Source organism: Plasmodium knowlesi, assembly GCF_000006355.2.
Source record: "Plasmodium knowlesi strain H genome assembly, chromosome: 11".
NCBI classification, from domain to species: Eukaryota; Apicomplexa; class Aconoidasida; order Haemosporida; family Plasmodiidae; genus Plasmodium; species Plasmodium knowlesi.
In genome coordinates this window covers 228491-243055 of record NC_011912.2, presented here as the reverse complement: position 1 = coordinate 243055, position 14565 = coordinate 228491, and the positions used below count along the sequence as shown (strand labels likewise).

The 14565-nt window shown below is 37.5% G+C and overlaps 4 protein-coding genes across 4 annotated transcripts; 2 read left to right on the top strand and 2 right to left on the bottom strand.

Annotated features, from left to right (window-relative positions):
• Positions 1–715: 715 nt before the first annotated feature.
• PKNH_1105700 (DNA topoisomerase 6 subunit B, putative) lies at positions 716–3467 on the top strand (the record flags this gene model as incomplete). The annotated part of the gene is made up of 8 exons (XM_002261197.1): positions 716–1623; positions 1852–1900; positions 2060–2128; positions 2222–2281; positions 2406–2465; positions 2575–2679; positions 2835–3055; positions 3362–3467. 8 exons carry the CDS (start codon positions 716–718, stop codon positions 3465–3467), a joined length of 1578 nt encoding a protein of 525 aa, XP_002261233.1.
• Positions 3468–3902: 435 nt separating this feature from the next.
• PKNH_1105600 (SNARE associated Golgi protein, putative) lies at positions 3903–5415 on the bottom strand (the record flags this gene model as incomplete). The annotated part of the gene is made up of 3 exons (XM_002261196.1): positions 3903–4060; positions 4166–4222; positions 4374–5415. 3 exons carry the CDS (start codon positions 5413–5415, stop codon positions 3903–3905), a joined length of 1257 nt encoding a protein of 418 aa, XP_002261232.1.
• A 4285-nt stretch (positions 5416–9700) lies between these two features.
• Positions 9701–11260, top strand: PKNH_1105500 (conserved Plasmodium protein, unknown function; the record flags this gene model as incomplete). The annotated part of the gene is made up of 3 exons (XM_002261195.1): positions 9701–9730; positions 9945–10583; positions 10721–11260. 3 exons carry the CDS (start codon positions 9701–9703, stop codon positions 11258–11260), a joined length of 1209 nt encoding a protein of 402 aa, XP_002261231.1.
• Positions 11261–12789: 1529 nt separating this feature from the next.
• On the bottom strand, positions 12790–13616 carry PKNH_1105400 (ubiquitin/ribosomal fusion protein uba52-like protein; the record flags this gene model as incomplete). The annotated part of the gene is made up of 2 exons (XM_002261194.1): positions 12790–12969; positions 13410–13616. 2 exons carry the CDS (start codon positions 13614–13616, stop codon positions 12790–12792), a joined length of 387 nt encoding a protein of 128 aa, XP_002261230.1.
• Between the last annotated feature and the right edge of the window lie 949 nt (positions 13617–14565).

Below are 14565 nucleotides of genomic sequence, written 5' to 3'. Positions count from 1 at the left end.
ACAGTTTTAATTCACTCAATCTGGATGTGGATAAACTTCCCATTCAGCGCCCCCCCCCTTTCTGTTATGAAAGTCCAAAAAAGGAAACGTAAACACGCTAACCTTTTTGGGCCTCCCTTTTTTGTAAGCCTTTTTTTTTTTTTTTTTTTCCAGTTATACAATTTGTTATAATCTGTTCAAACGCATAAACGAACATTATTTCATTTCGTAAGTTTCAATGGAACGTTCACCATAATAGGAACAGAACTTTTTCTTAGACCATACATGTGACATTGAAAAGACCACAATGCACGAACCATGTTACACACACACATATATATGTGTGCGCACACGTTGTGTATTTACGAGCCCTTTCGTTTTTAATTCTCTAGTACGCCCATGAACAATACTGCATAATTGTTTTCGAAAACTTTCAGGAATTTTTTGCATGCCGTTGCTCCTATGACGTTTTCAATTGCAAAATTGGATTTTTTCTTTTTTTTTTTTGAAATTTTTTTATCGCTTTTTTATCTATTTTGAATTTATTCGCCTGACAACTTGAAGAAAAAAAAAAAAAAAAAAAAAAGCTAGCTGAGTTGTTAACATAAAAGGAAAAAGCTAGCTGACTGGCTAAGAAAAGAACGCTGATGAGATTGCTGATTTTTGCCCAATCCTTTGGAGAACGCCTATTTTAAGGACGTCCTGTTTTACGTAGACACAAATATGTTCATAAGAGATGGACAAGTTGAACGAAAGCAGTAACTCGACTTATTCCTTCTTTTTTAAAAATTTGTCCGTCACCGGTTTTTGTGAGGAAAACGCCCTGTTTATGACTGTGAAGGAGCTGTTTGACAATTCCATCGATGCCCTGTCCAGCGTGAAGGGGAAAGGAAAGGAAGTACAAATTATAATAAGAGAATACAAGAAAGAGTTGTCTCTCTACGAAATCGTTTGTCGAGACAATGGAGAGGGCGCTGAAATTAAGGATTTAGAGAAATTCTCCGAGATCTTTTTAACATCGAAAGATGAGAGCAAAACAAGTGGGAAGTTTGGCATTGGGTTGAAGACAATCCTCTTGTACTCTTACAAAACAGCCTACGGTTTTTTGCACTTGAAAGTCAGAGTAGAAGAAAACAAAATATGGGATTTTATGTTACTAATTGACAAGGATTTAAGTCACACTTTTGTACAGAATTTTAAGGAGTATGTGAACGAAGAATGGAAATGGTCCATAGAAATATCAGTCATTTTAAAAATGAACAATACATGTAATGTGTACGATAGGAGAATCTCTTTCTATATGATGTTAATCCTCCTGTGGAAGAAGGATATAAACATCAAGTGCTCTTGTGACGGCGTGGAAGAATTTACACACACATGCGATGAACAAGAACCAACTGATGATGAACACGAGTTGTTAGATTCATTTGTCGCTAACTGCACAAATATGATATTCAAGAAAAGGAACCTGAATTCGCATAATTTTAACATAAACATGTATGTAAACGTTCGAAAATCTGGAAAAGCTAATGTCAACGAAACGGGCATCCTCCATATGGGATTTGTCTTTTTAATTCGTTACGTGAATTCCATGCCCCTCTGGGGGAATAATGCAGCTGACTGTTCCATAACGAAAAGCTTTAAGTAAGCCAAAGGGGAAGGGTTTGCATAAGAAGTGGTGGAGGGGTGCTGACAGAGTGTGTGCATCTGTTATGTGGGAGGATCAGTTAGTTCGGTTAGAGTGTTTTCCCTAAGGAACATGCGCGTGGTGCCGCGTCAACGTGTTATCGCACCGACGTGATTAGGGATCAAATACTAGCTTGTCTTCGTGCTAATGTGTTAACCGATTTGTTTCCATGTTCATAATGACAGGAGCTTTCTAAAGTTGTATGGACCTCAATTCGGGATGGACCTCTTCAACGTGATAATTTTTTTTTTTTTTTTGATAATTGTGCACGGTTATGCGGGTGGTGGTATAGGCCTTCGCGCCTATGTGGGTCTATGTGCATCTCTATACGTATCTATAGGTCTCTGCCTCTGCGCATGTGAACACATATAGATATTTCCTCTGCACGAATAGGTCGAAAACCTCGAGGAAATATACCCGGATGAATTGATTAGTCTGGAGTGCTTTAACGATTTGAAGGAAGTAAGGACAACGACATTTGAGGGCTGGAATCCTAATAGTAAAAAACCATTTCGAGGCAACGTTTTTGCTTACCATTGTGCTCTTCCCTCGCAGATAAGTCACACGTTTCGCGTTAAGAAGTCTGAGAAATCCACATGGGACATAATTCTTTTAGTAAATATAAAAAATAAATAAATAAATATTATGTTTGAACAAATAAGCAAACGAATAGAAGAAAGGATAGCCTGATGGGAGGCCTTTATAGACATCCCATTCTCTCATTTCTGCTACTCAACAGGGAATCGACGTCCAAGGAAATGACATTTCCTTTGCCAATTTGAGCAAAACCTGCATAAATGTACTTGGCATTGCTGGCATTTCGCTGGAGAAACGTCTCGTCCTCCTTTTAGGAAGTTTTATTTGTCCATTTGTCCATGTGTTTTTTTTTTTTTTTCTTTTTTTCTAAGGAAGGAAAAAGTCTATCCAGCTTGATAAGCAAATGCGCGCTTGGCTTATTCAACAGCGTGAAGGTGGATTTCCCCGAGGAGTTCGAGAGTTTGTCGGACTATCAGGTGATGATCTAGAGCAAGCAAGAGACGCACAAATGTCTGCAATACAAGGAACATGGAGAAAAAAAAAAAAAAAAAAAAAAAAAAGTCTGACTTCCGAATGTTGTTGGCACACTTCGTTTCACATTCACGATATACGAAACCACATATTTTAACAGCTCAGACAGGCCTTAGACATATATGGTGTCCAACTTGCTTCTTCGTTGAGCAAAATAATTTTAAAAGGACGAGAGGAATTTAAGAATAAGGTATTCTTTCTACTGAATGAGAAAAGGAAAGAGATTAATGGTGGTACTTCGGAGAAGGACAGGGGGAGTATTGCCACGCTTGGCACCTCAAGCGAGAAGGAGCTAATGGATGAGCTGTACTATCATATCAGGTAGGCCAACATGCCTATGGAGATATCAATGGGGGGAGATGATTATTCACTTCACCCGGTGACACTACATATACTCGTGAAAGTGACTGCTATAAAAGCACACCATTATTGCTTTTTTTAAGAAGAATAAATTATCTAATATTTTATTTTTTAAACAATGGATATTAAATAAATGTTTATTTTTTTCAAAAAAAAAAAAAAAAAAAAAAAAGAACAACGTGGTTTTTGCATGAAGGTGTGTCATGCTGCTTCGTTAAAATGAATCACATGAAAAATTCATACGCTTGTGTGCACATAAATTTGTAGGGAAAAGGTTTTGAGTGATGAGAAAGGACACGAGCAAGCTAACGCTACTATGAAGGATTATTCTTCCGCAGAATCAAACGTATCAGATTACGAAGATGACGCATGAGACGGGATGATATTTGGCGTAACTTTTCGGTAGACAAAAAATTAAAAAAAAAAAAAAAAAAAGTGGGGGGGAAACGGGGAGACCACCAAAAAAAAGCAAAAAAAAGCAAAAAAAAAAAAAAAAAAAAAAAAAAGAAAAGAAAACGTGGAAAGTTGGTGGTGATGCTTTGGGGTAAAGGAATGAACAATGGATAAAAGTGTGCCTTCTTCGGCGTACCTTATTCACATTTTGCGTTTCCCTTTTATACATTTCGTGTAATGGTTGTACACATATGCTCACATCCGTATATCCACATGTGTGCGTGTGTGTTTTTTTTTTTTCTTCCACATGTGTCTTTTTCACAAAACTGAACCCCACGCGCACCTCTCCTGTGGAGATACTCCGGAAAGGTGGCAGCCTACCCCTCGACTTTCCCCCCATACTGGGAGAGAACACTCACTCGATGTCGATGTTGGTGGTCGACAGCGACGAGTTCATTATGTTCAAATTGTTCAATCTTCGCTTGGTCACAACGGAAATGTACGCAATGGCAATTACCCCCAGGATGAAGCCAATGAATAGGATGATAAGGTTGGTCCATTGGTTCTCCATTTCTGCGGTGGGGTAGAAAAAGGGGTATATGTTGGTACAAGCGGGTATAAGTTGTTGCAAAGGGGGCCAAACCCATTCTTATGCAACGCTGCAATTTTTTGCCTTACCAGATATGTTGGAAATGTCCTGAAGCAGAACGCCAATGTAGACAAATATACTTATACCTGAGTGGAAAAGAAAAAAAGAAAAACAAAAAAGAAAAACAAAATTTTAAGCGCATATATAAAAGGAAGAAGTCATTTAAAAAGGTACTTCTATCATTCCTCGTGCCGCTACGCGGTTTTTCTCTACTCATGGCTAGTCCGCTTTTCTTACTGGGCAAGGCAGAGATGGATCCAAGTGCAAAGTCCTTGTATTTGACAGACGTAACACCCAATATATAGCTAACGACAGAGGCTGGTAAAATAGGAGACAAACGAATTAACAGGACAAAAGACAACCCATTGGAATTTATGGCTTGATTAAATGCTAAGTAAATGGGATAAACCATTAGCTTCTTATAAATAAATTCATGCATTAAATATCTTGAAATGATAAAGCATAGTGACATTCCTAATACGTATCCAGTGGCAACAGAGAAAACGGCCACAATTATACCCCAAAATTTTCCATAAACTCCTGAAAATATAAGTCCCGCACCAACACACATAATTTCGACTGACATAAAGAGGGGGGCCGTACAGGTGAATAACAAAATAAAAAGGAGAATACTCCAGGAACCTTGTTCTCCTACCCATTTTATAACTACATTAATTAGGTCTAAAAATTTTTTAAACTTTGTTATCAAAAATACAAGTAGGAAAAAGATGGCCACAATTATTAGTACCTTTATTAGCACTTGCATTTTGGTTCTCATGTGATTTCTTCTTGATGCCATTAATTCGTCAGGCTCTATTAGGATACGATTATTTTCTAGATCCTTATCCGAATTATATTTATTTTCAAAATGGTAATGTGTTTCGGAGCAGTCTTCGTCGTTACTTTCGTAATTGGTATTGTTGTAGTTGCTCCTGTTCTTCTTGTACATGGATTTGTTGCTTATTAGTTTTTCTTTCTCCATGCTGGAGTTGTATTTTTTATTATTCATGGCGTAGTGGAAGTTTCCATTCATGCCATTGGTGGCGCTGTGGGCGCCTTTGTTCATGTAACCATTCATGTTGCCGTTCATGTCATTATTCATGTACATATTTGTTCCGTTACTTTTGTTTAACAAGTTTTGACTATAGCTGTAATTCATACCAGCATGATAATTCTTACTCATAGCATCTCCTTCTACTTCCGTTTCATTGTACACGGTATCATAGTTATTGTTTAAATACTCATACTTCTTCCCGCTGTGATTTTCTATATTATCCATTTCAGGTGTATTAAGGTTTTTTTATTTCCGTGGTGAGGGGGGGGGGGGAGAGGCTATTCGTCTCAGTTATAATTCAGTTGATTGTTCAATTGACTGTTCAGCTGATAATGCGCGAACCGTTCAGATGACCACTTGCTCAACACTTGCTAATGGGTCTGTGAAGAGCTTATCCGATGACGCCTGCACGCGACTCACATCCAATCTGTCGAACGAACGCTCAGATGTACACACAAAAGTATTTGTGGGCACTCCGCAGCGCCAACTGATTATGTCGACTTGTGCGTATAACTCAATAACGCTTGGTGGTATAGTTACTCACATGGGCGTTAGAAATTTGCACGACTGGCGTATTGACTAAGTTGCATTTTTTTTCAACGTCTATAGGGGTATACACGTGTGTGTATAGGGGGGTAGAGCGATACTATTCATGCACTCGGGCATAATTAGCAGTGTATGCCTTGGCGCTTCTCGATGGCGTTTTCGCAGCGTTCATTTGTGTTTTCCACTCTGTCTAACTGAAAATGTGTGTTTTCTTCTACATGAGTTTGATTAGCTTGCCTTTTTTTTTTTTTTTTTTTTTTACGTGTGTGCGAGGCGTGTCAGATAGCTACGGGGGGGAGACGTATCCTGACGTAGGAAGAGGTACACACGCATATGCACGAGCGAGCGAACATAAGTGAATGTGCACAAGGAGTGTTGGAAAATATATAACTCCTACTGGAAGCGTCTCTCTCAGGGCTGTATTTCCTGGTCATAAAAAGTGTATTAATTAAAATGGTTGGAAAAAAAAAAAAAAAAAAAGGAGAAGCAGAACACGATTGGAAAAAAATGAGTGAAAATGGGGAAAACTGAAACATTCAAATCAGTTATCGAATATAAATCATATCACAACAATTACTTTTCTCTTCATATGCACTAACAAAAAAAGGAGGAAGAAAATCTTCGTTAAAGTGTATATTAACTTATATTACTACGTATTTATATAATAAATAATTATGCATTAAAACAACACAAAAGAAATGGTAAACTGCGAAGCGGATGAGCGGGGGGGCGAGGGTACAGAAAAAAAAAAAAAAAAAAAAAAAAAAAAGGAAAGGAAAGGAAAGGAAAAAAAGTAAGGAAAGAAAAAGAAAAAATAAAATAAATAAATAAAAAAGGGGAATGAAAAGAAAAGAAATCGGCAAAATGGCGATTGTTTCTTTTACCACATAAATTAAAAGATGGTGATGAAACAGTCGTCCAGGCTGCTAAAATTTACCGAATAAAAAAAAAAAAAAAAAAAAAAAAAAGATGGAAGATGGGGGCTAAAAACGTTGAAGGATAAAACGAGTGTAAGTTAAACTACTAAAAATGAATACTACCGATGCGCTTGAAACTTTGGAGGAAGAGGCACCAGGTTTTCATCACTTCAGTTGCAATTTTTAAAAATAGGAATATGCAAAAAAGGAAAAATAAAATAAAATAAAAAAAAAAAAAAAAAAAAAAAAAAAAAAGTGAACAAAATGAAAATGCAAGCGACGTGCCGTGTACCAGTAAACAAAGAAAGCGACGAACGGTGAATAAAAAAATGTGAGCGCCGCTCAACCGTGAAAATTTTGAATCGGTGGTCCTTTTAATCGCCGCGTGGGTTGCTACATTTACTACATGTATGTTGGGTAAATCAAATAATACAATAACTATATGCATATGTAGCTATGTATATATGTACTGTTAATCTGTGAGCGTAATTTTATCCTACGAACTTGAATCATCCGGTGAGTCCTTCGCGAACTTCTTAATTAGGCCATTTTTCTTGTCGCGCAGGTTCTCATATATATATATATATATATATATATATATATATATATATATATATATGTGATGTGAAATTGCAACGTTCTAGCAGTTCTGGCACTAATTCACGTTCATTCCCTTTAACAGTGAGGCTACGATAAGTTCCCAGTAGAAAAAAGTGCGCACGCTCATAAGGACATACACGCAGAAGAAGCGGAAAGGACAGGTATATAATTGCATGTCTGTGCGCATTTCACTCTTTGTTACTCCACGTGCTTGTACGCAGTTTGGAAAACCTCAATGTAGCGACAGATAGGCTGATGGTTACTCGTATATAAAATGATAATGTGCGCACTTGAAGGGTGAGCTCATCATGAGTGAGTGTTTCGCCCGCAGTGCAGAGGTCTTACGGGTAGAACGTTGGCGTGTGCCAAAGGAAAGACATCAAAAATGTTGCTTTAATAACCACGCGGGGGTGTATATACATATATATATGCATGTACATATATGTATTTATGTATGTGCGCGCATGTGTACAAATACACGTGTGCCTCGTTTGGCTAAAATCGGTTTATATTCTTCTTGAGTACCATGAACGCGATGGGGGCTATTCACAGTTAGACTTATCCGCGAAATGCGCAGTTCCGCATGTCCATAAATTCTGAGCTCTTTTATTTTACGTAAGCGAACGTTATGCATGAATAGAGGAAAACCTTTTCGCAGTTGGGTGAAGAAAGAAGGGGGGCGCAACCTGGGATAAATGAAAAATAAGAAAAAAAAAAGGATGTACAAGGACAAGCTGTCTTCTATAAAAGCGGCGTTGACGTAAAAAAGAAAAAAAAATAATAATAATAAAATAAAAGCAACCCGAATGAAGTACCAACTGCAGAAAAAACAAACCCGTGAAAAAATTAACCTCAACGAATCTGCTCAGCCAAATGATATACACGCATGTGGTGCTCTGCTCATGAATTTTCAATTCGAAAAGAAAAAAAAATTCAGGAGGGGGGAAAAAAACAACTGTGTCTACATATATGAACATATAAATTGCATATGTGCTTACACGGAGAAGGGCGCACATACCTTTTGGTCTAATCCCTTTGTGTTAATCCTCGTAATACATGCGGGAGCTCAATGACCCTCTCAACGAAGTTAATACTCACATGGGATTAACCTGTAATTTACGCGTGCTTGCGGGCCAACTGGGTAAATGTGTAGGATGACAAAACAGTGGGAATGTTTATTTTGTTTTTATTTATTTTGCTTCTTTTTAAAAGAGTTATTTTGTTTTATTGTCGAAGGGGGTAACGAATAAATTTTTTTTTTTTTTTTTTTTTTTTTTTGTTACTGCTACAAGCGCCCTCGCTCGGCAAGGAGCCAAATGTGTAAAGGTGAATTATCATATATATTTATATATATACACTTATTGACTCATCTGTTCAACTATTTTTTTATATTTTTTTTTTTTTCCTTTTCTCCACGTTCACGCCGAATTCACATATAGAGAACAAATCGTTGCTCCTTTGTCAGTGCGGAGGGAATTCCGCACCAATATGTAATTTCAACAAATTGGATAAAAAGTTGACTAACCATTGGAACACGACTGGAATTTTCCGATGGGGAAATAGTTCTTCGCGTCGTCACACGAGGGGCCCTTCACCTTCGTGGCGGTAAATTTTTATTCAGTGTGCTTTAATTGGTACACATGAAATGGGAAAAAAAGAAAAAAAAAAAAAAAGTGATAAATTAAAAAAAGATGAAATGAAGGAAGTAGAAATTGAAGGGAGGAGACGCCGCCTCAAAGGAGAGTTTTGAAAGGAGTGTGCAATAATTTTACAGAAATGTGAATGAAAAGGAAATTCCATATTTTTATAGGGATCCATTTCTGGCAATTTTTTTCATGTACGCATACGTAAACGTGCCACAAAAATAGTGTACACAAGAAGGGTATGTAAATTGATGACGAAGAGATATTATGAAAGAGAAAAAATAAAATAAAATAACGTGCGTAGATGTCCAAGCCGCGCTTTTTTTTTGTTGCTCCTTACACTTTTGTATAGTGTTCACCCTGCGCAATATATTGTTATTTATAGTCCCTCCTGTTTTTTTTTTTTTTTTTTTTTTTTGATAAATTATTTGTGCCATTTTTTCACGTTATTTTTTTTTCGCGTGGCCCAGTTGGAAACTGCATTCCTCTGCCTTTTCCGTTCTCCATTGGTTCCTTTTTTTTTCCCCCCCCGTTCATTCTTATGCGCTCCTGTTCGCGTCAGTTCCTTTGATTCTCAAAACTGAAAGCGAAAGTATAATGATCTTTGTGCGAAACGGGGGTCATAACTCCTTTAATTGAGAAAGTGTTAGCGGAAAAGGAAGAGGGAGAGTAATAAAAGGGGCCCTTCAAATACTCAGGACCAATCATATATGATGTAGTTTTTTTTTTTTTTTTTTTTTTTTTTTTTCTTTCCTTCTCTGGATTGAAGTTATTTCTTCAAGTTTAAGCCATCCGTCGATAGCAATGAATAACATGAAGGCTTTTGTCGAAAAGGTAAAAGAATGAAATAATTGGAAAATGGAGAATAGGAATTTTCACCTTGCTGTGCTTGATGGCATAATGTGGGAATGGAAAATATAGGATGAGCTTACATTAGTATGCTCCACACGGGATCCCCTCTCATATGTTTGTCCATATATTTATATTGGTGTCTGTGTAAATTTATACGGGTCATCCCCTAGTTCACCTCCCCCCCCCTTGTTCGCAGTTCCGAAAATCATGTGATAACTTAAAACAGGATGACGAGCTCTACGTAGAAAAAAAACAACTGAACTCCCTTCACAACTACTTCTCGCACTCGCTGCTCTACCTGGAGAGATTAGAAAATGTTATAAAAAACATAAATATCATGATAAGTGATTTGAATAGAAGTCTAATGGCTTTCTTTGAAAACGATGTGAATCTAGAAACAATAAAACATGTATCGTACATACTTAATACATTTAATGATGTAAGGGAGCAGATAATTAGTCATATTGCCAACTCGAAGATGGCCGCAAATAACACCCTTGAAAATATTAAGACGCTACAGAATTTGTGCACGAGGAAGAAAAATTTAGGAGCATCGATAGAACACTATGAAAAGAAAATTAGAAAATTACAACTGGTTACCCCATCGAACCAGAAACATTTGGACAAGGTAATTAGAAATGAAGCCAAGTTGAACATGGTAAAAAATGATTACCTAAAATATCATGATGCTATTAAGAAAGGGTTTGAAATAATCTTGGAAAATAAAACGAACAAGGTTTTATTTGATGCTCGGAAGGACTTGGAGATTTTGTTGTGTTATTTCTCCCTCATGAATTCCGTTTCCCTGAGGTTGAAGGATCCTCTGAAGGAGCTGGTACGCAGGAAGAGAAAAAAATGAAAATGATAAGGAAGGTTCCTTTATACTTTTCCTATTTTGTGTATTTATGTGTGTATGCATATTCCATTTCACCTATTTCCTTATCACGCCTCACCCCCTTCCCCTTTTGGCAGAAATACGAATGCTTGGACGGGCAGAAGCCCAAGATGCCAATCGATTACAACTTCTTCCTGGAGGAGGAAGACGACATGAACGTCTTCAAAGAAAAAAAAAAAGGGTACAGTCATAGCAACAGCAGGCAAAATGTGAACAATATACTTAGTGTGCGCAGTATGCAGAGTATGGAGAATTCGCAGAGTATAGAGAATGTGAAGAGCGTGGAAAATGCGCAGAGTATGCAAAATGCACGGATCATGCAGAATACAAGAAGTATGCAAATGAGCAGTGGGAAAAATAGAGAGCATAACTACAGTAGTAACAGCAGTGTAAGCATCAACCCGTTCTCTCGCACCCCACTACCGAGCTTAGAGAACAAAATGTGCAAGAAACCAGTAAACCTTGCTGCGCTAACCGAACCTGATGTTAAAAAAGAATCAACCTTTTTCAACATTAAAAGTCTTCTAGGTGTTGCTGACAAGTCGGCCTCATCCTCAGCATCCCCGAAGGCAAAGAATTATTCCTCTTCGAACACTCCCCCGGCCTTTCCGCAGTAGCGCACGGGTTAGAAGGAGAATGAACATGCGTCTAAAGTAGCGCGCTTATGTCTACGTAGGGCGTGTCAAATAAAAGTATTCATTAATGAGGCGGTACAAACCCGTGGTTTGCTATCCATAGCAGGTGAAGACATGTATATATGAATATATCCCTATAATGTAACCACCCCCTCCTTTGTTACTCACATTCTCGTCGCACATTTGCAGGAGGCTCCTTTCGTTCGTACACACATATGCGCCTTCCATAACGTGTGCATGCAAAAGGAAAGCCCCATTTGTTTTAGTTTACGCGTGGGTACATATGCATACTTATGCATTATTTTTCCAGCTTCTGCGTGCTTGTGCGCATGCGATATGCAGACTCATCATGCCCTAACGCTTCAACCATGTCTATGTCAGCATATTTGCGCTTTTATAATATTGATGAGTTTTACCCTTCAGAGGGCCTCATTATTCGTGAAAAAGAAAGAAAGCCACAACCTTGATGGGGTTGTTCATCTGCTAATGCTTCGACATGCTTGTACAGTAGTAGCATAAATGCGCTTGCGTATGTTAAAGCGTAATGCTGTGTAAATTTAATTTTTTTATCATTCCTCTTTTCACCATTTTTATCCCTTCTTTTTTTCGTTTCGTTCTCCATTCATGCGTCTGCAAAAAGTTTTTGCCCTCCTTTTTTTTTTTTTTAATTGCACATAAGAGGGCATTTGCTGCGTCTTGCACACTCACTTACATATGAAAGAGCACACATGTGGATATTCGAAGTCATATGTATATGTGCTTATGTGTCTATATAGAGGAATACCTATGTGCGTATTTCGCACGCCCGCTTCACCCCTCCCTTCTGCTTTAATTATTACCCCTAGGGTGGCAACAACAGTACTATAGCATCGACCGTGGTGATCGCAGTGATCCACGGTTGTTATTTACCATTGCGCATTTTACGCCTTCTCTCCACGCGACAGCTAACCATTTTTTTTTTTTTTTTTTTTTTCGTCCCCTTTCCATCCATGTATTTCTTATACTTTTGTGTAAAGAACCTTCACATCATAGAATTTTTTTTTAAAGTTTTTATTCCGTCCTTGTTTGATACTACGTTAACGAGTTTGTGTAAGTTTCCCGCACAACACATGGCTGCGAGAGGATAATTCTTCCAGTGGGATGCAAGAAATACTCACACAGAAGCTTGAAATACGCGTGGTCATTTGCGCAAAGGCGCATATACACAGGGGTCCATTTGGAAGGTCATTCAAAGACGTGGTTTAAAGAAGCAAGTTTGGGAAGCACGCGCGGGGGCATTCCCCCCCGTTATAGCACGCATGGACACATGTGAAAAAAAAAAAAAAAAAAAAAAGGAAAAAATATATATAAATAATATAAAATAAAAATAATAGAACAGGATAATTAGATACAGAAGAATGGGGTGGACGATAATATGATTCTTCAATTTTCCCTTTACAATTCATCTACAACTTCGCTGCACCGCCCATGATCTGCAACACGCACCTCGGGTGCCCATCGAGCTCAGGCGCTCACTTGAGTTTCTTCTTTGGTCTCAACTGATTTGTCCTTCCACATTTTTTGTTCCTGCAGTTAGTGGCTCTTGGATGTAATCGAGCATAGCATTTTCTGCAAATCAATTTCTGACAGTTGTACTTTTGTGCCAATTGAGCAAGGGATGGTTCGATGGCTCCTCCTCTTAATCGTAGGACCTGGGGTAGAGGAAGAAATGGGGAAATGGTGTCAATAGGAGGTCACTGTTTTCCCTGTCGAGAAAGGAACGTACAGGGTTCCCAACAAGTATGCAAAGCTTAAATCAGCGAAGCAGGGGTGATGAAAGTAGAGAGGCATGTATATGTACACATTATATACATCGGTGTAGCATGGTTTGAATATTCCCATGAAAAAAATGCACGTTCCACTGCATAGGATTTTGTGCACTTTAAATGAATGATTATCGCATACAGGGGGTATGGAAAAAAAAAAAAAAAATACAAGATAAAAATAACGGCGGTGATATTAAAATCGGTCGGCCGAATTTCCAAAATGAATTTGCTTTACATGCATGTTTTTGCGAATACTTATAAATACATACACATATATATACGTAATTTATAAGTAATTTTTATGGGGGAAAATGTTTATATGTTACCAAGTGCAAGGTGGACTCCTTCTGGATGTTGTAGTCAGCCACAAACCTGACATCCTCCAACTGCTTTCCTGAATATATTAGCCTCTGTTGATCAGGTGGGATTCCTTCCTTATCCTCAATTTTTGATTTAACATTCCTAATCGTTTCGGATGCCTCCACATCCAGGGTGATGGTTTTTCCGGTTAATGTTTTTACGAATACTTGCATTTTGGTAAAAAGGGAGGGGGACTTGACAACGACGGGGAAAACTGGCGCGGATAATGGAAGTAATCCTTTTTCGTTTTTTTTTTTTTTTTCGTTCTTTTGTTTTCTTGTTTCCCACAATATTTAAGGGATTTCCTATTACATAAAATTTGGCGAATCTTTATTTTGCGAGTTATAATTGGATAATTTTTTTTTCAATAAAAAAAAAAAAAAAAAAAAATTTCCATATATGTTGTATTTATTGTAATGATGTACTTTAATATTTACACGCAACAAAAATGTTTTATTCCGCAGTGGGGGAGCTTTTTTTTTTTTTTTTTTTTTTTCCTTTTCCTTCTTCTTAAAACTTTCGCGCGACAAAGTGCCTGAAAAATGTTTTAAACCTGAGCCGCTGATTTTATTTTTAGAAAGAAAATCTTGCCCCTACCGTAATGCTATATGGTGTAAATAAAAATATATTTTACATATTCTTCCGCTCATAATTTTGTATATGCACTGCACTTATTTCGTTATATATATATAGATGGGTCATTGAAACCACCACTTCACGCTTGTGCCAAAAAGAAAAGAAAAGCGTTATATTTTTTAAAGCGTTATTCTTTTCTTCTCTTCTCATTACCATAATTGCGGCATATAAAAAATATAAAACATGTTGCTTAATATTATACGCGCATGTTTTTTTCAAGAATTTAAATAAACTTTCGTCACCGCGCATGGGAGCCGACGTAATTTAGAAAGTGCATAACTTTGGGGGCATTAAAAAAAAAAAAAAAAAAATGGGGGGCAGGCACAATGCTGGACGCAGTACTAAACATAGTTTATAACCTCATAAAATACGCGCAATGCAATACGTATTTTTTACTATACAATAAATGCATACCATTTTTTTGAGCAATTTAAAATCCTCGGGGTTGGGGGTACAACAGCATATGTACTTTCAAACAGGTTCCTT